The sequence below is a fragment of the Cherax quadricarinatus genome, chromosome 7 (assembly GCF_038502225.1).
Source record: "Cherax quadricarinatus isolate ZL_2023a chromosome 7, ASM3850222v1, whole genome shotgun sequence".
NCBI lineage: Eukaryota > Metazoa > Arthropoda > Malacostraca > Decapoda > Parastacidae > Cherax > Cherax quadricarinatus.
Window position 1 is genome coordinate 69,084,777 of NC_091298.1, and position 22,832 is coordinate 69,107,608.

Below are 22,832 nucleotides of genomic sequence, written 5' to 3' on the forward strand. Positions count from 1 at the left end.
AGTGGTTAAAATGTCGTGAGTCTTGAATTGCTTGCCAGGAAGCTGGCTAAAACAACATGGGTTCGACCCCCGGCTAGCCGCATTTTGTTATTGATATAACTATTACATAAAGGCACATCAAAGGTGCCTTTATACAATAGTTATTGGTGAGGGAATAAAGATATCTATAGATAGTCTTTTTTGTAGAGGTGTGGTGCTCTGATGAGTTAAAAACTAAAGCTATGTTAAAAATACTAAACTAACTGTTCTATTTGATAATACTGTCAAAATAAGACACAGACTGTCCCACAATATTCTGTTGCAGAATGCAATGTCTTAACATAGTAACTGGTTACTAATATGGCTCATTAACTCTCAGTAGGGACCACTTCGACCAGAGACGATTCGGTTAGGTTAAATAGCTCTTTAGAGCTGAAGGTGGCCATGACCCACTAACTCTCAGTAGGGGCCACTTTGACCACTGACGAGCCAGTTAGATTAAATAGTTCTTCAGAATTGAAGGTGGCCATGGCCCACTAACTCTCAGTACGGGCCACTTCGACCAGAGACGAGCCAGTCAGGTTAAACAGCTCTCTGAAGTTGAAGGTGGTCATGGCCCACTAACTCTCAGTAGGGGCCACTTCGACCAGAGATGAGCCAGTCAGGTTAAAAAGCTCTCTGGAGTTGAAGGTGGCCACCAGGGTACAGCTGGCTTCCTTCGTTGGGTACACCTTAAGTTCGTACACCATCTCTCCCTTGGCACTAACATCTCTGGAAAGAAACACTGAGTCGTCAGCTTGACCAACATCACTGATAAAAAAACTTAAGTCACTCTCCATTTAAGGTTACTCTTCCAGGGAGGTGCCTAGTACTAGTGACTGCTTGTCTATAAAAGAAAGTGAAATATTGATACATAATACATACAAAGAGATATACACCGAGAGGTGTATTTCTCTCGGTGTATACATGCTAAAGTTGAATTTAACCCTTATTTTAGGGATTACAGTATTCTTATCTAGTGATGGAGAGGTTACTGTGCAGCCCTAATGACCCTAGTGTAGTCGACAGGCTTTAAACCCAACTAACCAACCAATAATAATATAGATTAGATATAAATTACGTACTTGACAGGAATGGTCTTGGGTCGTGTGAGTCCCGGACCGTCCACCACCAGGACACATTTGGTTAGAGTCACTGGTAGTGGATTGGTGAAGGAAAACCTGGTTTCCAATGGTTTACCAGCAATGCAAGGCGACAGCAGCTGACAACATATAAAATAATGTAGTAATTGTACGGTCAGTGCCAGTCTGACGTATCAGTTAAAACATCTGGGAAATTGCATTAATGAAAGTTATTTTTGACTTTAATGTAGCACCTCAAAAAATAAGAGGAATGAGAAGATAAAAATTTACAAGAACTTGCTTATTGTTCACTCACCTCCACCTTGAGACGAGGCTTTAGCACCTCAAACCTGTCTTCTCCAATCCAAGCAAATGAGGTCTCTTCTACGCTGCATATAGCCACCAGTTTGACCAGGGCATGTTCTACCAGTTTGTGATAGTACTGCTTGTAGGTCACCGGCAGCGACAGAGTCTTGGCTGGGGGTTAGGACATAAGTTACACATGGCGAAGGCGAGAAACAAGCTGTTAGTACTAATGATGATAGTATAAAGCTATATGAGATGGAATTAAGGGACATTGGCAGACACATCTCAAGAAACCTCACTCGTTCTTCTGTCAGGTCACTACTTCTTACACCTCACTTCCTCCCCTGTACTGTCATTCTTGAATCTTGTATGTTAGAAGTGATCCATGTGTCATGATCGACACGTTTTCTAGCAAGTATGCCCTAATGTACCCTCAGGTGTGTTTAAACAGGAAATATATGACGAAGCAAAGAGACAGATGAGGACCTGAAGTAACAATACATGCAGAAAGCAGATACCAGAAGAAGCAGTGTCAGCAGAGGAGACAGTAAGTAAAACGTATTAAAAAATGTCATAGATAACATAGTTAAAGCTAAGGAATGATGGTGTGAGATAACAGAGGTTTTAAATGGGTACATTAAAGATGGGGTGAGGATATTACAGTCAGAAATAGACTGAAGTGTGACGTTAGTACACTTCTTAGCAAGACAGCAAGTGGATGATTGATGAAGTGTTTTTATATTTTGGGAGCACCCTACTTCGGTGGGAGTAATAATAATGAGACAACGGTCCAGGTAATAATAATGATGATAATGATGATGATGATAATAATAATGATATGTAATCTGAGTAAATTTGATTTAGTCAACACTAATGATTATCTATGCTATGCAATATTGGTCACTGCTGTTGTTGTTAAGTTTAATGTTTAAATGACATATATTTCAACAAAATATTTCCTGCTTCCACACACACACGCACACACACACACACACACACACACACACACACACACACACACACACACACACACACACACACACACACACACACACACACACACACACACACAAGAAACGATCAAGAGGTATGTGAGGAGCTCAACACGAGATTTAAGGAAGTATTTACAGTAGAGACAGGAAGGACTCTGGGGGGGCAGACCAGATGGGGACACCAGCAAGGAATACACCAACAAGTGTTGGACGACATACATACAGATGAGGAGGAGGTGAAGAAACTGGTAAGGGACATCGATACCTCAAAGGCAATGGGACCGGACAACATCTCCCCGTGGGTCCTTAGAGAGGGAGCAGATATGTTATGCGTGCCACTTACCACAATCTTCAACACGTCCCTGGAAACTGGGCAACTACCTGAGGTATGGAAGACGGCAAATGTAGTTCCCATTTTTAAAAAAGGAGACAGAAAAGAGGCACTAAACTATAGACCTGTGTCATTGACGTGTATAGTATGCAAAATTATGGAGAAGATTATCAGGAGGAGAGTGGTGGAGCACCTGGAACTGAACAAGAGTATAAATGCCAACCAGCACGGATTCACGGAAGGCAAATCCTGTGTCACAAACCTTCTGGAGTTTTATGATAAAATAACAGAAGTAAGACACGAGAGAGAGGGGTGGGTTGATTGCATCTTCTTGGACTGCAAGAAGGCCTTTGACACAGTTCCTCACAAGAGATTAGTGCAGAAGCTAGAGCATCAGGCGCATATAACAGGAAGGGCACTGCAATGGATCAGAGAATACCTGACAGGGAGGAAACAACGAGTCATGGTACGTAATGATGTATCACAGTGGGCACCTGTGACGAGCGGGGTCCCACAGGGGTCGGTCCTAGGACCAGTGCTATTTTTGGTATATGTGAACGACATGATGGAAGGGTTAGACTCAGAAGTGTCCCTGTTTGCAGATGATGTGAAGTTAATGAGGAGAATTAAATCTGATGAGGACCAGGCAAGACTTCAAAGAGACCTGGACAGACTGGACACCTGGTCCAGCAAATGGCTTCTCGAATTTAATCCTGCCAAATGCAAAGTCATGAAGATAGGGGAAGGGCACAGAAGACCACAGACAGAGTATAGGCTAGGTGGCCAAAGACTGCAAACCTCACTCAAGGAGAAAGATCTTGGGGTGAGTATAACACCGAGCATGTCTCCGGAAGCACACATCAATCAGATAACTGCTGCAGCATATGGGCGCCTGGCAAACCTGAGAACAGCATTCCGATACCTTAGTAAGGAATCGTTCAAGACACTGTACACCGTGTATGTCAGGCCCATACTGGGGTATGCAGCACCTGTTTGGAACCCGCACTTGATAAAGCACGTCAAGAAACTAGAGAAAGTACAAAGGTTTGCGACAAGGTTAGTTCCAGAGCTAAGGGGAATGTCCTATGAAGAAAGATTAAGGGAAATCGGCCTGACGACACTGGAGGACAGGAGGGTCAGGGGAGACATGATAACGACATATAAAATACTGCGTGGAATAGACAAGGTGGACAAAGACAGGATGTTCCAGGGAGGGGACACAGAAACAAGAGGCCACAATTGGAAGTTGAAGACACAAATGAGTCAGAGAGATATTAGGAAGTATTTCTTCAGTCATAGAGTTGTAAGGCAGTGGAATAGCCTAGAAAATGACGTAGTGGAGGCAGGAACCATACACAGTTTTAAGACGAGGTTTGATGAAGCTCATGGAGCGGGGAGAGAGAGGGCCCAGTAGCAACCGGTGAAGAGGCGGGGCCAGGAGCTAAGACTCGACCCCTGCAACCACAAATAGGTGAGTACAAATAGGTGAGCACACACACACACACACACACACACACACACACACACACACACACACACACACACACACGTGAAGCAGTATCGCTAAATAGTGCTCCCAGGATTTAGCGTTCTAGTGGCTGTCCTAAGATATTATTAGCGGTCATCGTACGTGAGTGAATCAGTGAACATACCTACAAGAGTGTAATAGCTATCAAGAGTGCGAATAATGTGATAGGATCAAGAATTTTTCAATTTAAATTTGAATGAAATTTGAGTGAGGGAGGGTAGCACTCAGCTGATCAGGCTACTGGCCCCAGTGTTGACACAAAATATCCAAACAGTTAATTGGGTTAACGGTGTGATCTGAAATATTAACAAATACATATGTTGGTTGATTATAGCAGCAGTGTAGTGATAAGGTCATAAAAGAGTGATTAAGTAAATACTGAAAGTAAGAAAAATTAGTCAATCCCCAGCTGTTGGTGTTGTGAATGTAGCTAACATCATCAGACTTGTTATGACCATAATACTGTACTAAAGAAAAAAGAGGGAATACCAAGTCTTAAAAGAAAAAGAAAATAAAAACTTGAATGCATGATAAAGTTCCTGAAGGAGTTACAAAATTGAAGGAGTTGATAGACGACCAGCAGGAACCTCCATTGTTGTGCAGACGACGTCACTTGCCTATTTGTGGTTAATTTTGGTTAGTGTCTAAAGTCTCAAGTGTCTCGCCCTGCTGGTTGTATGCTATACCATCTCTCTCTCCCTATTTCAGTATCAGGAGATAGATAGTGGTTAGTAAATTATCTAAATATCGCCAGGTAAACTCCAGAAGTTGTGTAGCCTAGTGAACCCCCCCCCCGTTTTTCTGAGGGACAAGCTAGTAAACAAGTACGCACATACAAACACACGTGTGCACCCATAATTATTGTTATAATAAACATTAGTATATAATAATAAGGAATTGAGTGAGAAAAAATAATCCTATAATCTTCAAAAAGTAAAGTAGCGTAGTGTGCGGAGATCTGGGCCGGGAGAGTACCGGTGAACCAACAACAATAACAAATAGTGTTAACGTAACCCCCCCCCTCTTTTTCAAAGAACAAGCTAGTAAACACACACACACACAAACACAAGTGTACGCAATTAATATTATATAGTATATATTAGTGCATATAATAAGGAATTGATTGTGAAAATTTTTTTATAATCTTCAAAAGAGTAGCGTAGCCTAGTGTGCGACGCACACCCACACACTCACACTCACACCCACACACACCCACACACACCCACACACACCCACACACACCCACACACACCCACACACACCCACACACACCCACACACCCACACACACCCACACACACCCACACACACCCACACACCCACACACACCTACACACACCCACCCACACACCCAACCACACACCCAACCACACACCCAACCACACACCCACCCAACCACACACCCACCCACCCACACACCCACCCACCCACACACCCACCCACCCACACCCACCCACCCACACACCCACCCACACACCCACACACCCACCCACACACCCACCCACACACCCACCCACACACCCCCACACACACCCACACCCACACACACCCACACCCACACACCCACCCACACCCACCCACACACCCACCCACACACCCCCACACACACCCACACACACCCACACACACACAAACACACCCACCCACACACCCACACACACCCACACACACCCACACACACCCACCCACCCACACACCCACCCACACCCCCCCCACCCCTCCCCACACACACACAACACACACAACACACACACACACACATATTGCCAGACACACATATACTCCCCCCCTCCCCCACCGACATCTCACTCCTTCACCTGATCCCTCCCCTCCCTCTTTCACCCTCCCCCTCCCCACCTCTCCCTCACCCACTTACCCACTTGCTTCACTCTCCTTCCCACTCCCCCTCCCCACTACTCTCCTATATAGCCACAGTTCCTCCTCTACCTCCCCCCCCCACACTCTGACATATACAGTACTAACCTAACATACAGAATTACATAGGTTTCCCACTCTGAGGCAATCAGGATAAAACAAAAATGGGTTGCCAGAGAGCAACAAGAAAACCCAAGGGACAGGAGGAGGAAACTGCAAAGGAAGATTGGGCAGCAGAGCTCACAAAAAGGGAACAAGAATGGGAAAAGAAACTAGAAGAACTTAGCATGAGAATGGAAGAGAGGATAGACATGGAAAGCAGGAAGTGGGAGGTGAAAGTCAAAACAGCAGAGGCCAGGATACAGAGTTTAGAAGAGGAACTGGAAAATCTGAAACAGCCTAAAGAACTAAAGAACATTATGGGATTGACAACAGAGACCGCTACCTCAGCCACAAATAAGGGGACTGTAGGGAAAGGAGGAGCAAAACTGCATGTAGAAGCTCTATCAGTGGAGACTGTAGTAAATGAAAGAGCTAAGCTATATGTGGAGGCCCTAAAAGACCACAACAGAGCCCAGGGAAAGCTGAGATGGGAAAATGACAGGCCACTGAGCCCATGTACAGTAGCTAGTGAAACTGAAGAAAGGAAAGCTGCAATGGAGGAAATCAAATTGAATGAGGGGATACACAGGGATATGCAGTGGGAGAATGAAAGGGTGAGGTCAGTCTTTGTGTATGGGCTACAGGAAGTTGAAGGGGAAACATATGAAGCAAGAAAACAAGGGGAAAAAAAAGCAATTGAAAGCATCATGAAAGTAATCGGAGAAGACGACATGACCCAGCTGGAAAATTTTCGGAGAATAGGGGGGTTTGTAAAAAAAAAGAAACCGGCCAGTGAAAGTGACCTTCAAGGCAGAATCGACTCGGAACAGGATACTGCAGGAAAAAGCACGATTAAGGGACATGCCGGGATACAGGAAGGTGTATCTCGACCGCGACAGAACACAAGACGAAAGGCGGAAACTGAGAGAGATGGTACAAAGGCGAAAGGAGGAAAGAGAGGGGATGGAGAAGACAGACAGGAGATCCCGGACACAGGAAGATCAAATACAACCTCCCTCACAGCTTCCTATAGAAGCCTCCCAACCAGGTCAACCCCAGTGCAGCCAAACACTCTAAACCACAACACCCATGCCATATCCAATGCCCCCACCCACTACATTACAAACTCCACCCCCACAGCGACCACCCATAGTTCCTTATCAGGTCTCCCACTTCCCCAACCCCAATACACCTCCCAGACCACAGTCTTAGAAAAGAAGTTGAAGGTATGGTATACAAATGCAGATGGAATAACAAATAAGTATGAGGAGTGGCACGAAAGAATCAAGGAGACATCCCCAGACATAATAGCACTCACAGAAACAAAACTCACCAGAATAATAACAGATTCAATCTTTCCATCCGGATATCAAATCTTCAGGAAAGACAGAGGGAGGAGAGGGGGAGGAGGAGTTGCACTGCTCATTAAAAGCCAGTGGGGTTTTGAGAAAATGGAAGGAATGGATGGCACGGGTGAAAGGGACTACTTAGTAGGAACAATCCAGTCTGAGGGACATAAGGTGATAATTGCAGTAATGTACAACCCACCACAGAACTGCAGGAGACCAAGAGAAGAATACGATGAAAGCAACAGAGCCATGGTCGACACACTAGCCGAGGTGGCCAGGAGAGCACACGTGGGGGGAGCAAAGTTACTAGTTATGGGTGATTTCAATCACAAGGAGATTGACTGGGAAAACCTGGAGCCCCATGGGGGTTCCGAAACATGGAGAGCCAAGATGATGGATGTAGTACTGGAAAACCTCATGCATCAACATGTTAGAGACACTACCAGAGAGAGAGGAGAAGATGACCCAGCAAGACTGGACCTTGTATTCACCTTGAGTAGTTCAGACATCGAGGATATCTTGTATGAAAGGCCCCTGGGAGCTAGTGATCATGTGGTTCTGTGCTTCGACTACATAGTTGAGCTCCAAGTGGAGAGAGTAGCAGGAATAGGATGGGAAAAACCAAACTACAAAAGGGGGAACTACTCAGGCATGAGGAACTTCCTTCAAAACATTCAGTGGGAGAGGGAACTGACAGGAAAACCAGTACAAGAAATGATGGACTATGTGGCAACAAAATGCAAGGAGGCAGAGGAGAGGTTTGTTCCCAAGGGAAACAGAAATAATGGGAAGAACAGAACGAGTCCTTGGTTCACCCAAAGGTGTAGGGAGGCAAAAACTAGGTGTACTAGAGAATGGAAAAGGTACAGAAGACAGAGAACTCAGGAAAATAAAGAGATTAGCCGAAGAGCCAGAAATGAATATGCACAGATAAGAAGGGAGGCTCAGCGACAATATGAAAATGACATAGCATCGAAAGTCAAGACTGACCCGAAGCTGTTGTACAGCCACATCAGGAGGAAAACAACAGTCAAGGACCAGGTAATCAGACTGAGGAAGGGTGATGGGGAATTCACAAGCAACGACCGAGAGGTATGTCAGGAGCTCAACACGAGATTTAAAGAAGTATTTACAGTGGAAACCAGTAGGACTCCAGGAAATCAGAACAGGGGGGTACACCAGCAAGTGCTGGATGAGGTACATATAACCAAGGAGGAAGTGAAGAAGCTGCTATGCGAACTTGACACCTCAAAGGCGGTGGGACCAGACAACATCTCTCCATGGGTCCTTAAAGAGGGAGCAGAGATATTGTGTGTGCCATTAACAAAGATCTTCAACACATCATTTGAAACTGGGCAACTCCCTGAGGTATGGAAGATGGCAAATGTAGTCCCAATTTTTAAAAAGGGAGACAGACATGAGGCACTAAACTACAGACCTGTATCACTAACGTGTATAGTATGCAAGGTCATGGAGAAGATCATCAGGAGGAGAGTGGTGGAGCACCTGGAAAGAAACAAGTGTATAATTGACAACCAGCATGGTTTCAGGGAAGGAAAATCCTGTGTCACAAATCTACTAGAGTTTTATGACAAGGTGACAGAAGTAAGACAAGAGAGAGAGGGGTGGATCGACTGCATTTTTTTGGACTGCAAAAAGGCCTTCGACACAGTTCCTCACAAGAGGTTACTGAAAAAGATAGAAGATCAGGCACACATAACAGGAAAGGCACTGCAATGGATCAGAGAATACCTGACAGGGAGGCAACAACGAGTCATGGTACGTGACGAGGTGTCAGAGTGGGCGCTTGTGACAAGCGGGGTTCCACAGGGGTCAGTCCTAGGACCTGTGCTGTTCTTGGTATATGTGAACGACATAACGGAAGGGATAGACTCAGAAGTGTCCTTGTTTGCAGATGATGTGAAGTTAATGAGAAGAATCAAATCGGATGAGGATCAGGCAGGACTACAAAGAGACCTGGACAGGCTGCAAGCCTGGTCCAGCAACTGGCTCCTTGAGTTTAACCCTGCCAAATGCAAAGTCATGAAGATTGGGGAAGGGCAAAGAAGACCGCAGACACAATATAGTTTAGATGGCCAAAGACTGCAAACCTCACTCAAGGAAAAAGATCTGGGGGTGAGTATAACACCGAGCATATCTCCTGAGGCGCACATAAATCAGATAACTGCTGCAGCATACGGGCGCCTGGCAAACCTACGGATAGCGTTCCGATACCTCAGTAAGGAGTCGTTCAAGACCCTGTATACCATTTACGTCAGGCCCATACTGGAGTATGCAGCACCAGTTTGGAATCCACACCTAGTCAAGCACGTCAAGAAATTAGAGAAAGTGCAAAGGTTTGCAACAAGACTAGTCCCAGAGCTACGGGGATTGTCCTACGAAGAAAGGTTGAGGGAAATCGGCCTGACGACACTGGAGGCCAGGAGGGTCAGGGGAGACATGATAACGACATATAAAATACTGCGCGGAATAGACAAGGTGGACAAAGACAGGATGTTCCAGAGATGGGACACAGACACAAGAGGTCACAATTGGAAGTTGAAGACTCAGATGAATCGAAGGGATGTTAGGAAGTATTTCTTCAGTCATAGAGTAGTCAAGTCATGGAATAGTCTAGAAAGTGAAGTAGTGGAGGCGGGAACCATACATAGTTTTAAGGCGAGGTATGATAAAGCTCATGTAGCAGGGAGAGAGAGGACCTAGTAGCAATCAGTGAAGAGGCGGGGCCAGGAGCTATGACTCGACCCCTGCAACCACAAATAGGTGAGTACAAATAGGTGAGTACACAGGACCAGGATAATGTATGATCAGACAATAAACTATACCCTAGTTCACCATTATATTTTTACTTTAAACTTGATGTGTGAGTCTCAGACTTACAATATGTAAGTGAAGACAAAGAATGGACATCTTAACATAAAAATTTGTAGCTTCTAATTTTTGTAGTAGTAATGGTGGAATGATAAGAATGATTTTAGACTGAGAGCAAGTGTGAAGTAATCACAGATTAAGAACATTGGAAGGTATGATGTACGAAGATAAATGTAATAAGGTAATCTTTAAGATAACTGGTACACATAAAACAAGGTATTATCCCTGAATGTTGAGAAAGATTCTATTACGTGTAACTGTTCCATTGACTCAGCACCAGACTTAGAAATAAAGCATAATAGTTACAGATGTTTAAAGGAATGAAGACAAACACAACATTGATATGCAAGGATAGCACATATAAAACCAAGGATTTGTACACAGAATTTGTTAAACATTAAAAGGACATAAAACGCATCAGGAAGGAGCAAAGTACTCACTCGTGATGAATGGTTTGAAAAACCGACAAGTTGAAGATTGAGACACTTATGCAGCATATGGGAATCTTTATTCAGGAAACGTTTCGCCACACAGTGGCTTCATCAGTCCAATACAAAGAGGAAGGCGTAAGGAGAGGAGGAGAATGAGGTAATCAGTCCCTCAACCTGGAGTCGATGTGTTCAGTCCATTCTACAAGATTGATGGACTGAACACATCGACTCCAGGTTGAGGGACTGATTACCTCATTCTCCTCCTCTCCTTACGCCTTCCTCTTTGTATTGGACTGATGAAGCCACTGTGTGGCGAAACGTTTCCTGAATAAAGATTCCCATATGCTGCATAAGTGTCTCAATCTTCAAAGTACTCACTCTCTGAAGGCTTCAGGATGAACTTGCCCTCAGCACGGGCAATGTCATGGGCCTTGGCTCCGGTATAGTACGTACTGACTGCTGTCATGACAATATTCACAGTACGATTTACCTCGCTCTTGTTCTGGAAGATAGTAATATCATATGAAGAGATCTTAGTGTCCTTGTGTTTTGGAAAATATTGTACGATTTACCTCGTACTGTCACATGCTGTAATCTTATTATTCTCGTGTTTTATAAATAAATATTGTAGAAGCGACCTACTGTATTAAACGTGACGTTCATATTACCGTACTCTGACGTTATATCTACCTATAACAAAATATTATATATCACTCGTTGGTCAAAGAAATGGGGCTAACCTTTCCTTCCTGGAGTGTAGCTTCAGGAAGGTAATCAAGTTCGACTTTCTGGAATCTAACCTCATTACCTACCATTTCCCCGGTGCTCTGACTCCTATGGTAAGTGGCAGGTATAAAGATACCTCCTAACTGTTGCACAGGTGTCTTATCAACTTGTCGGTATTGTTTACCATTATCATGTTGATAAGTGCTGTCAGTTGTCACTGAGAACATAGACAGGTGACGAGGAATGACATAGCACGCTCATGTTTCTAAAGCAATTCAGTGCTTCCAATTTAGGTTAAAATACCCAATTTGAAGCAATTATTAAGAGGGGTATAAATCTGAAACCCTTTCGCAAGAATTAAACTTAGATGTGAAATATAATATACTCCATTTTTTATATACTGAAATGCACACCTCAAGCGACATGCTCGATACAGTTCTCACCCCGAGATCTTTCTCTTTGGGTGAGGTTTGTAGCCTTTGTCCCCTGAGCCTGTATTTCGTTTGCGGTCTTCTCTGCCCATCCCGCAATCTTCATAACTTGGAATTTACTGTGGCTCAGTGTTAGACCAGAATTACAGCCTATCCACATACATTTGTCGTCTTCCCTGATCTTCACCTGTTTATATTCTATTCTCCTCGTTAGTTTCACATTGTCTGCATTGTCGTGGAGTGGGAGGGGCTGGGTTTGATTGGTATCAAGGGGTGCGGGAGTTGTTTCTTGAGTAGCTTTGGGTAGATGTCGTTTTGATAAGGACCTGCCTCGTATGGGCCAGTAGGCCTTCTGCAGTGTTCCTACATTCTTATGTTCTTATGGCCTGCGTTACTGTTTGTGAAATGTATTTTGTAGGAAACATTGGGTGTATCCATGTACTGTATATTGAAAGTACGAGTATAGTTGCGTACTGTGTGTTGTATATTGGTGTATGAGATCTCAGGTGTATACACTATGTTACGAGTCCTTACCACTGCCTTGACGGTGATGGAGAAGTCGTTGCCAATGGGGACTCTCTCAACATCGTCGATAGTGAATTCGACGTCTTCCATGGCCTCCGAAGGGAAGCGGAACGCATGACGTGCAGCACGGGACCTGCGAAGTATGGCTAGGTTAGGTAAGATTGGGCAGGATACGATTTTTAGCATTTGTTTTAGAAAATAGTAAGACACATGTGTAACAGTTGAGTATATTGTTGACTGAAACGTTTCGTCTACACGGTAGGCTCTTCGGTCACATGCAGAGGCAGCAGGCGTGGTGCGAAGTAATCAGTCCATCAGTCTTTTCAAGAATGATGGACTGATTACATCGACTCAAGGCTGAGGAACTGATTACCTCAAACTCCTCCTGTTCTTCACCATTCTCATTTGTATGGACTGATGAAGCCACTGTGTGGCCAAACGTTTCCTCATTAAAGGTACCCAAGTGTTGCACATGTGTCTAATTCATCAGTTCTGAACCTAACAAGTGTTGTCAGGGTTGAAGTGCCACTTACCGCCTGGCAGCAGCATGGAGTGTCACCCTTTCTTCGCGACTTCCTTCAGGGGCCTTGTAGTCACTAGTACATTCTTCTTTGTCTTTTTCATAAATTCGACCGTCATCTACTGGACCAATTTTTTTGGTCAGCACTTGTCGACCCACACTAGAAACAAGGATTTTCTTTTTTTGTAAACACACGCTTATAAAATGTAAAATTAGGCATATGAAGTATTTAAAAGAGAATATAATTGAAAGAGGATGCTGACTTGAAGTAATATGGACTATTGCTACTGGGTCAACCCCCTGATCTTATTTTTTCGATTTACTATAGCTCTTCCTCTCCCTCCACTGTTCTATCCCCTCGTGGGTGAGTTGTCTAGTCTAGGGAAGACTTGTCAAAAAACACAGAGTAAAACTATAATGAAGGAAATACACATGAAGTTTAAGTTGAAATAGTTTAACAGTAATGTTTTTATAACTGCAGTTAGGTTATGCATACTGGTATAAACTGAAGTGAGTCTTTTAACACTGTTGTAATGTAACTACAGTTAAGTTATCCATACTGAGATTTATCTGAGGTGAGTTTCTTGAATCCATCCTCAGCCTCCTTGTCCACCTTCCAGCGGACAACGTCAGCGTTCACCTCAGCCAGGACAAAGGGAACATCATACTTGAGCTCCATCTGGCCTCGGCGTACAGCTTCCAGGGAAGCAGGCCCACACTGGAACACTCCTGCCCAAAAATAATGTAAGTCGTGTAATAGCAGTTTCAATTATACTAAGGCAATAATTTACCTCTACTGATCAAAAATGATCTTAAGGTACTTGTTCGTTATCGGTCTCGTGGTTATATTTAACCTTAAATGGAATTTACCACCTGCTTTTGGCTGCACTATCAAGCAACCCGACTCTACAGAGAAGCTCTTTCCGACCGCGCCACTGGAATCCATTACTTTCCCTGGATTGTCTTTTAGTTCAGTGAAAATAAATCTTTTTTTTTGAGGCTACTGTAAAAATTTAAAAGAGTAGTCTGTTCAAAGTGTCTATTTAACTAACTAAAAGTTAGTTGTAATAGTTTTTCACCCACCATCACTGGTCTCCTGCGGGGTGGCATCAATAGCCTGCCATCCACCATAGCCTGGAGGCAGGTCAGGTCGAGTCATCCACACATCATTCCACACATGGAAGTTCCAGATCGAGTCATTAACCCCAGCAGCATTGATGTCATAAGCCACGTCCTTGCTGGAAGGTTATGGGAAGATAAATTTGACACACCCACTGAATGTACTGAGTACTTCTGTCTGCCTTCCTCCCTATCCCCTAACTGCTACCTGTCTGCCTTTCTCCTTCACTGCTACGTTACTGCCTCCCTGCCCCAGCAGAACCTTAGGTGACTTTCTAATACCAACACTACTGTATATCGCCAGTAAATTTCGGCTGTGTTGCCTGCTTATTCTATAGTCTCGGTAGGCTTGTAAGTTAGTTCTACTCACTGCACCATGCACGAGAGCCTAGATAAAGCAAGTAACAGCCAGTTTATCGTCGATACAAGACAAGCTACAAAACTGATTTTTATGAAAAAAATTTGAAAACAATATGAATATTTCCTTTGGTTTATGTAAATTGGATTCATTTATAATTAATAAAATTGGAGAAGAATTTAATGATACATTAAACAAGTAATAAATCTTAATTCTTGGATGGAGTATTAGGTGTGTTTTACAGCCGGGTGTTGTCACGTGTGAGTGAGGTGTAGCTGTGTTGTGGGATGTGATGGTGAGGTGCAGTCTTGGCCCTTTATATGCCTTCCTTTGATGTATTGTTTTTATAGTTCCTTTATAATGTGAGAAGTCACGAAAGCGCTTGTTATTTCACTATTCTTTCACAGTGGTTGTTTTGTAATGTATATATATATATATATATATATATATATATATATATATATATATATATATATATATATATATATATATATATATAGATAGATAGATATAGATAGATATAGAAAAAAATACGTCAGTTTTTTTCCTGCACACTGCCACAGAACACATAGTTAAGTGTCTTTTTACGAAGAATAAAAACATTAAATCATAATATTAAGGAAGGATGTACTCTACTATAGAGTACAACTTACTCTAACTCTTTGCCATCATCGCCAAAGTATTCGTCGATGGTGAGAGAGACGTTAGTGTCATGGGCTGAATTGAGGTTGGTCACTACACGTGAGGGCAGACCCAGGGCACGACACACTGCAAAATAATGCCAGACAAATTAATAAATGGCTTAGAAAACCGACAAGCAGATAAATGATATCCAAATGCTGCACGTATCTCAATTATCAATACAAGAGACGAATACAAATCACGTTACTGTGGTTCAAGCTCTTTAAAATTAAAACTTTGACAACTCTGACAGAACGACCGCATAATATTAAAGTTCCCCCTGGATCATCATCTGCTGATAACTATAATGGTTTGGGACTGACTAAAGCGTCTCCCAATTTGCCGGCAAGTCGTGGAAAACACTGAAAATGGGGCTAAAGATAATGATTTACAAATAAACAGAAAGATGGACGATAGGCTCCAACTGTGGTCCTGAAAGTGACTGTCCAAGCCTCCCGTCCATCTCTGTTTATTCACTGACAGCCGTTTATTACTATTTAATCTGGGTTCATAATGACATCAGTCTGGTGGGAGGTAAGGCCTAATGGGTGTCACACGGTAAATGTATTACTATGCTTGGATTTATTGGGTCATCCTAGCTTCATAATCTTCCCAGAGGATAGCCCCTTCAACTACAGAACACGTTAACTGTTGTGACATATTTCATACCACGTACGTAAATAGTTTAATAAGCTTATTGTTCTTGATAGTTTGCAGCTCCATACCTGTGTTAACAACACCAAGGAAGACCTACCTGTGTTAACAACACCAACGAAGACATGTGTTAACAACACCAAGGAAGACCTACCTGTGTTAACAACACCAAGGAAGGCTTACCTGTGTTAACAACACCAACGAAGACCTGCCTGTGTTAACAACACCAACGAAGACATGTGTAAACAACAACAACTAAGACCTACCTGTGTTAACAACACCAGCAAATACCCAGCACTGGCCGTACTTCACGGGGCGGTGGAAGCGAACATACTCCTCTAAGATCTTGATGGATCCAGTCCATCCACTTGGTGATGTTCCGTCATCATACTTTCCATCCCATCTACCCACTACTACACCAGCGTCGTCATTACTGTTAACCTGGAGACAATGGAGAAACGTAGTACTGCTGCACATTTCCTTTGAATCGTAAAGAATTACACCTCTAGAAATGCTGAGATGTAATGGTTCTAATAAGAATTTATTGTTGATATTGAGGACTAAGTAGCAATTGCTGAACTGTGAGGATTATTACAATTTTGAATGTATTGCTGATATTGAAGAAAACGGTAAAATAACATTAGTACTGAAGGGAATTTTTAAGTTTATCAAAATTCTACTTCAAGACCCAGCCTTAGAGTTATCTAAAAACCCACAGCTTCCAAGATCACTCTATGTACTCAGGATCTTAGTAATACCTCTGGATAAGTACTCACACCCCTCAAAGGTCACTATGTACTCACGATCTTAGTAATAGCTCTGGAGACACGGATGGGGTCACCCCTGGACTCAGGTCTCAGACCTGATCTCTCCAGCATGATAATACAAGCAGGGAGCACCACGTCGTCAAACTGACCGAATACCCAGTGTCTGCCCCTGGCAGTAGGGTAGCTACCCTGCCAGATCTGCCGAAGGCGAGAAATACACTATTAACAATTGACCAAGAATACTTATGGTATGAATCTTGGTAATGAATACCCTGTAAGTGCTGTGTAAAAAAAATAATACACGAAGGTAAACGTTTCGCTCCTGGGACCTTGATCATGGTCCCTGGGACCTTGATCACGGTCCCAGGAGCGAATCGTTTTTTCTTATCCTGGCGTCTGCTCACGTTTCCTTTGAAACCAGCGATTCTTATAGCCTAACTTACCAATAAAATAAAAGAAAAGACCTGTGGTGTTAACACCAGCAAAAGACCTACTTGTGTTAACAACACCAGCAAAAGACATGTGTTAACAATACCAGAAAAAAAGACTTAACATGTGTTAACATCAGAAAAAGGCCTACCTGTGTTAACACCAGCAAAAGATTTGCTATCTTAACTCGCGAAATCGTAATGACACGATTGCAAATAAACCATACCACGGGTGGGATAGAACCCGCGACTCTCTGATCGCGGGTTCCTTCCCCGCCCGTGGTATGGTTTATTTGCTATCTTAACAACATCAACACAGACCTGTGTTAACAACACAGGTAGATCTAATAAAACTAGCAATATTTAACATTATGTATATCTTACCTACTTACGATCACTAATAACTTAACAATATTGCCAGTAAGTTTCCCATACAACTATCACAGATAAGTTACTCTTGCCAAGCAGGCAAGTTATTATTGTTAATAAGTTATTAATGACAGTAGGGGAGTAATGGGTATTCTCACCCTTATCAATAATACCGATAACGTCCCTACTTACCATCACTAACCTAACTTGCTTACATAAATAATAACTACCAGTTAACCTGGAGTTTACCTGGAGAGAGTTCCGGGGGTCAACGCCCCCGCGGCCCGGTCTGCGACCAGGCCTCCTGGTGGATCAGAGCCTGATCAACCAGGCTGTTACTGCTGGCTGCACGCAAATCAACGTACGAGCCACAGCCCGGCTGGTCAGGAACCGACTTTAGGTGCTTGTCCAGTGCCAGCTTGAAGACTGCCAGGGGTCTGTTGGTAATCCCCTTTATGTATGCTGGGAGGCAGTTGAACAGTCTCGGGCCCCTGACACTTATTGTATGGTCTCTTAACATGCTAGTGACATCCCTGGTTTTCATTGGGGGGATGTTGTATCGTCTGCCAAGTCTTTTGCTTTCGTAGTGAGTGATTTTCGTGTGCAAGTTCGGTACTAGTCCCTCTAGGATTTCCAGGTGTATATAATCATGTATCTCTCCCGCCTGCATTCCAGGGAATACAGGTTTAGGAACCTCAAGCGCTCCCAGTAATTGAGGTGTTTTATCTCCGTTATGCGCGCCGTGAAGGTTCTCTGTACATTTTCTAGGTCAGCAATTTCACCTGCCTTGAAAGGTGCTGTTAGTGTGCAGCAATATTCCAGCCTAGATAGAACAAGTGACCTGAAGAGTGTCATCATGGGCTTGGCTTCCCTAGTTTTGAAGGTTCTCATTATCCATCCTGTCATTTTTCTAGCAGATGCGATTGATACAATGTTATGGTCCTTGAAGGTGAGATCCTCCGACATGATCACTCCCAGGTCTTTGACTTTGGTGTTACGCTCTATTTTGTGGCCAGAATTTGTTTTGTACTCTAATGAAGATTTAATTTCCTCGTGTTTACCATATCTGAGTAATTGAAATTTCTCATCGTTGAACTTCATATTGTTTTCTGCAGCCCACTGAAAGATTTGGTTGATGTCCGCCTGGAGCCTTGCAGTGTCTGCAATGGAAGACACTGTCATGCAGATTCGGGTGTCATCTGCAAAGGAAGACACGGTGCTGTGGCTGACATCCTTGTCTATGTCGGATATGAGGATGAGGAACAAGATGGGAGCGAGTACTGTGCCTTGTGGAACAGAGCTTTTCACCGTGGCTGCCTCGGACTTTACTCTGTTGACGACTACTCTCTGTGTTCTGTTAGTGAGGAAATTATAGATCCATCGACCGACTTTTCCTGTTATTCCTTTAGCACGCATTTTGTGCGCTATTACGCCATGGTCACACTTGTCGAAGGCTTTTGCAAAGTCTGTATATATTACATCTGCATTCTTTTTGTCTTCTAGTGCATTTAGGACCTTGTCGTAGTGATCCAATAGTTGAGACAGACAGGAGCGACCTGTTCTAAACCCATGTTGCCCTGGGTTCAGAACAGGTCGCTAACAGTTTATGAACATTTATGATAGCAGTTAACCTTGCTAAAGACAGACACTTATAATCTGTTAGCTTATGTCTGAAGCTCAAATCTCGTAACTGATACTACTACTTTCACTTATAATGGCAGTGGAGAGGGACTGTCTATGTTTCGACCTCTAAACTGAGGTCCTCTTCAGTAGATGAGGTCGCAATATGCAAGTCCTCCCCAGATCTTCAAGTGGGTTTCTCCAGTCCCTCTGGTTAATGTTCATTACACTGCCGACATTTCACCACTAGGTCAAAGTTAGTTATTAACATAAGCATGGAGACATTTCGCCCACAAGAGCCTTATTTTCAACCCTACTGAGCGAAACAGTTTACGTCAGTAATAATAATAGAGTATTACCTTGCCCACATCAGCCAAGACATATTCTTCTCGTTTGTCTTCTTCTTCCATAAAAGTGGCGTCATCTGTAATAATAATAATAATAATAATAATAATAATAATAATAATAATAATAATAATAACTACAATAATAACAAAAATAATAATTTATTTTTAAAAAGTACATAATTGTTAAAAGATTGAAAAACATTTAATAATAATTACATATGTAATGTAGAATAAATTAAAACAAAATAACAAGAAACTTTATGGGAAAAATTAATAGCTAGCTTATTAATGCTGAAATTTAATTGTGATAGCAAGTCTTAATGAAAAAATAATCAGTGAATATTAACGAAGTCTTGGAGGACTCGAACCGTGGTCCTTGTACACAGCAGACCCAGCACCGCAACCACTAAGCCGAGAAGGGTATTACAGAATCATTTTTACCACTAGAACCAGTGGTCATAACGCTGGATTTACACTGTTAACATATACCATGGCTCACACGTCTTTATTACCACTTAATGAGACAGTAAGTGGGTGCCCCATGTTTTTATTACGACGTAATAAGAGATAATGTTGAGCTTTATAGAGATTGTCACTCAGTCTTGTAGCTAAAGTTTCTAATAACTGGGCAAAAAGTGCTAATTTTGTCAGATTTATATGCTAAATCAAGTGGTTACCACTTAGTTTAGCTAAGTGACTACCACTTTGTTTATCCCAGCCATTTAAAAACCTAAACTAAGTGACTGCCACTTACGTTTGCTCCAAGGGTTGAAGAGGATATAGAGAAGTGTGTCGAGACGTAACAAGTGGCGACCACTTGCTGTGTCAGTCCCCCGAGGTCTGATTTCCACTGTGGTGTTCCAGACTCCCACTGGTGCGTCAGATGGTACCTGAACCTGCAATTTTAATAATGATGATGATAATAATAATAATGGTAATAATAATAATAATGATAGTGATAATGATAATAACAATAAAGCTAATAAATATGATAATAATAATGATAATAATAATCTAGTTAGTTAGTTAAATATTAGCCGGTATTCTCCCGGCCCGGGCCTTTTCCAAGTGGTGGCCCGGCCTTGGCTCCCTCTTTAGGGAGTGTCTGAGACCTAAGTCTCCCATGGGAGGAGGCACAAGTACCTCCTCATCTTTGGGACCAACTGTCCCCAGGCCTAGCCACAAGCTAGGCCTCTCTGGTCTGCCATCCCCGCCCCAAGGGGGCAAATGGGAATGACAGTCTTATGAGCTAATGGCTCGGGCTCAGGCACCTACCCTACCCTAGAAGGGTTAGGCATGGTGTCGATCATAATAATCTAAATAAAGCCTAACCAAAGATGTACAGAGTTGAAGAATAACCTGAGGACTCCTGGTTGATATGAAACCAGAAATACTATTCGCTTTAATGAGAACAAGCGTAATATCGTTTAATAAGGAAAATATGGTAGTTATGGTTCCTTATGTCTATAATAACTATGGTTTCTTACCTCTACGGTGGCCTTGTTTCCCGTCTGGTTTTCCAGACGGATGTCCCATTGTTCGTGGTTCTTGTCAAAAAGTTTTTTCCCCGAGACGAGAAGCATTGCCTGGGTGCCAGCATGTATGTTGGGAGAAGCACCTGTGTGTATGGTACAGTTTGATAAGTTTATTATGTACCCCATACCCATCCTGTGGGCGGTAGTCAAAGGATTACAGAGGTACATAATGGGTCCAGGGACTGAACCCCCAAAGTTTTGATAGATGAACAAGGTACAATGGGCAAGATTGTCTCTCAGTACCAAGAAGCGAGAGAGACTACTTTCTCTCAGTACCAAGAAGTGATCATATGAGAGAGATGTTTCTCTTAGCACCAGGAGACGAAGGGACGACTTCATCAGGTTCTACCAATACTTCCACAACGTTATTAATAAACCACAATTAAAGCACAATGTAGTATCTTGATAATGTTGTGACTACCCCCCTGCCATGGGTATGTTGTGACTACCACCCATGCCATGGGTATGTTGTGACTACCACCCATGCCATGGGTATATTGTGACTACCACCCATGCCATGGGTATGTTGTGACTACCACCCATGCCATGGGTATGTTGTGACTACCACCCATGCCATGGGTATGTTGTGACTACCACCCATGCCATGGGTATGTTGTGACTACCACCCATGCCATGGGTATGTTGTGACTACCACCCATGCCATGGGTATGTTGTGTATATTAAGTTATTTAACCAGCTTCTGTTAGTTTAATAAGTTTATTGTCAAGAACAATGTCGTTAGGAACACTGTCGTCAGGAACACTGTCGTCAGGAATATTGCTGTCAGGAACATTGTCGTCAGGAACACTGTCGTCAGGAACACTGTCGTCAGGAACACTGTCGTCAGGAACACTGCCGTCAGGAATATTGCTGTCAGGAACATTGTCGTCAGGAACACTGTCGTCAGGAACACTGTCGTCAGGAACACTGTCGTCAGGAAAAAGTTCATTGCAATTAAAGACTTACCAAAAGAGAAGTAGAAAGTAAGTTGATGTTGCTTCTTAAGGTCGATATCTTTGGTGAACTCGACGATGAGAGAGAAAGCTCCCGACCTACGGATAATGGGGGTTCCTTCCCTGATGTCCACCAACTTGTACTTTTCACAGTGGTGGTTGGCAGCGTTGAGCTTAGGTTGGAAGTCCACTGACACCACCTTTAGTGGTGTGCTCACGTCTGTAGGGTGAACGAGAGTGGATTAGGTTAGGTCAGGTTTGTCAGGAAACAGGAGAAGTGTTTCCTGACGCGCGGTCTTAATGTGATCCACAGTTGGAGATTTTGGTCATCTGACCGAGGCCTTCTGCTGGCTTACCGGTCCACCCCTTTTAAAAATTAAGATTAAATAACGAGAGTGGAGGAGGGATTAGTATATAACCCTAGGAACCTGATTCGATGCTGGGGAGGGTTAAAACACACACACACACACACACACACACACACAAACCGAGACAGAACACAGGACGAAAGGAAGACAATGAAAGAGAGAGTTCAAAAACGAAAGGAGAAATGGGAGGAAATGAAAAAGGAGAGCAGAATAACCCAGGATCAAATGGAAGGACAAGCGCACCCCCCAGAAACACCTGCAGAAGGACTCCAGCCACGACACCCCCAAGGCAACTGAACAATCCAAACCAACCATCACACACCGATCCCTCTGTTTCCACCCCCCGCACCACAGTTACAGTATTAGAACAGAAGTTGAAGGTTTGGTACACAAATGCAGATGGATTAACGAATAAACATGAGGAATGGCAAGAAAGAATCAATGAGAAGTCCCCAGGCATCATAGCAGTTACAGAAACAAAACTCATGGAGACAATAACAGATGCAATCTTCCCACCAGGATACCA

The 22,832-nt window shown here is 43.2% G+C and overlaps 1 protein-coding gene across 2 annotated transcripts in view; it reads right to left on the reverse strand.

Moving 5' to 3' along the window:
* Positions 1-457: 457 nt before the first annotated feature.
* Positions 458-22,832, reverse strand: part of LOC128686968 (hemocyte protein-glutamine gamma-glutamyltransferase) — a 28,974-nt gene continuing 6,599 nt past the window's right edge. For both annotated transcript variants that reach the window (XM_053774285.2, XM_053774286.2), the window contains exons 3-17: positions 21,952-22,158; positions 20,938-21,068; positions 20,205-20,346; positions 19,463-19,527; positions 16,723-16,884; positions 16,186-16,360; positions 15,238-15,352; positions 14,191-14,345; positions 13,668-13,836; positions 13,121-13,267; positions 12,597-12,720; positions 11,284-11,407; positions 1,417-1,577; positions 1,104-1,240; positions 458-750 (exon numbers count right to left, since the gene is read on the reverse strand). In XM_053774285.2, the coding sequence (XP_053630260.2) occupies positions 600-750; positions 1,104-1,240; positions 1,417-1,577; positions 11,284-11,407; positions 12,597-12,720; positions 13,121-13,267; positions 13,668-13,836; positions 14,191-14,345; positions 15,238-15,352; positions 16,186-16,360; positions 16,723-16,884; positions 19,463-19,527; positions 20,205-20,346; positions 20,938-21,068; positions 21,952-22,158 (2,165 nt within the window). In that variant the 3' untranslated portion in view covers positions 458-599. The remainder of the gene's footprint in view (positions 751-1,103; positions 1,241-1,416; positions 1,578-11,283; positions 11,408-12,596; positions 12,721-13,120; positions 13,268-13,667; positions 13,837-14,190; positions 14,346-15,237; positions 15,353-16,185; positions 16,361-16,722; positions 16,885-19,462; positions 19,528-20,204; positions 20,347-20,937; positions 21,069-21,951; positions 22,159-22,832) is intronic.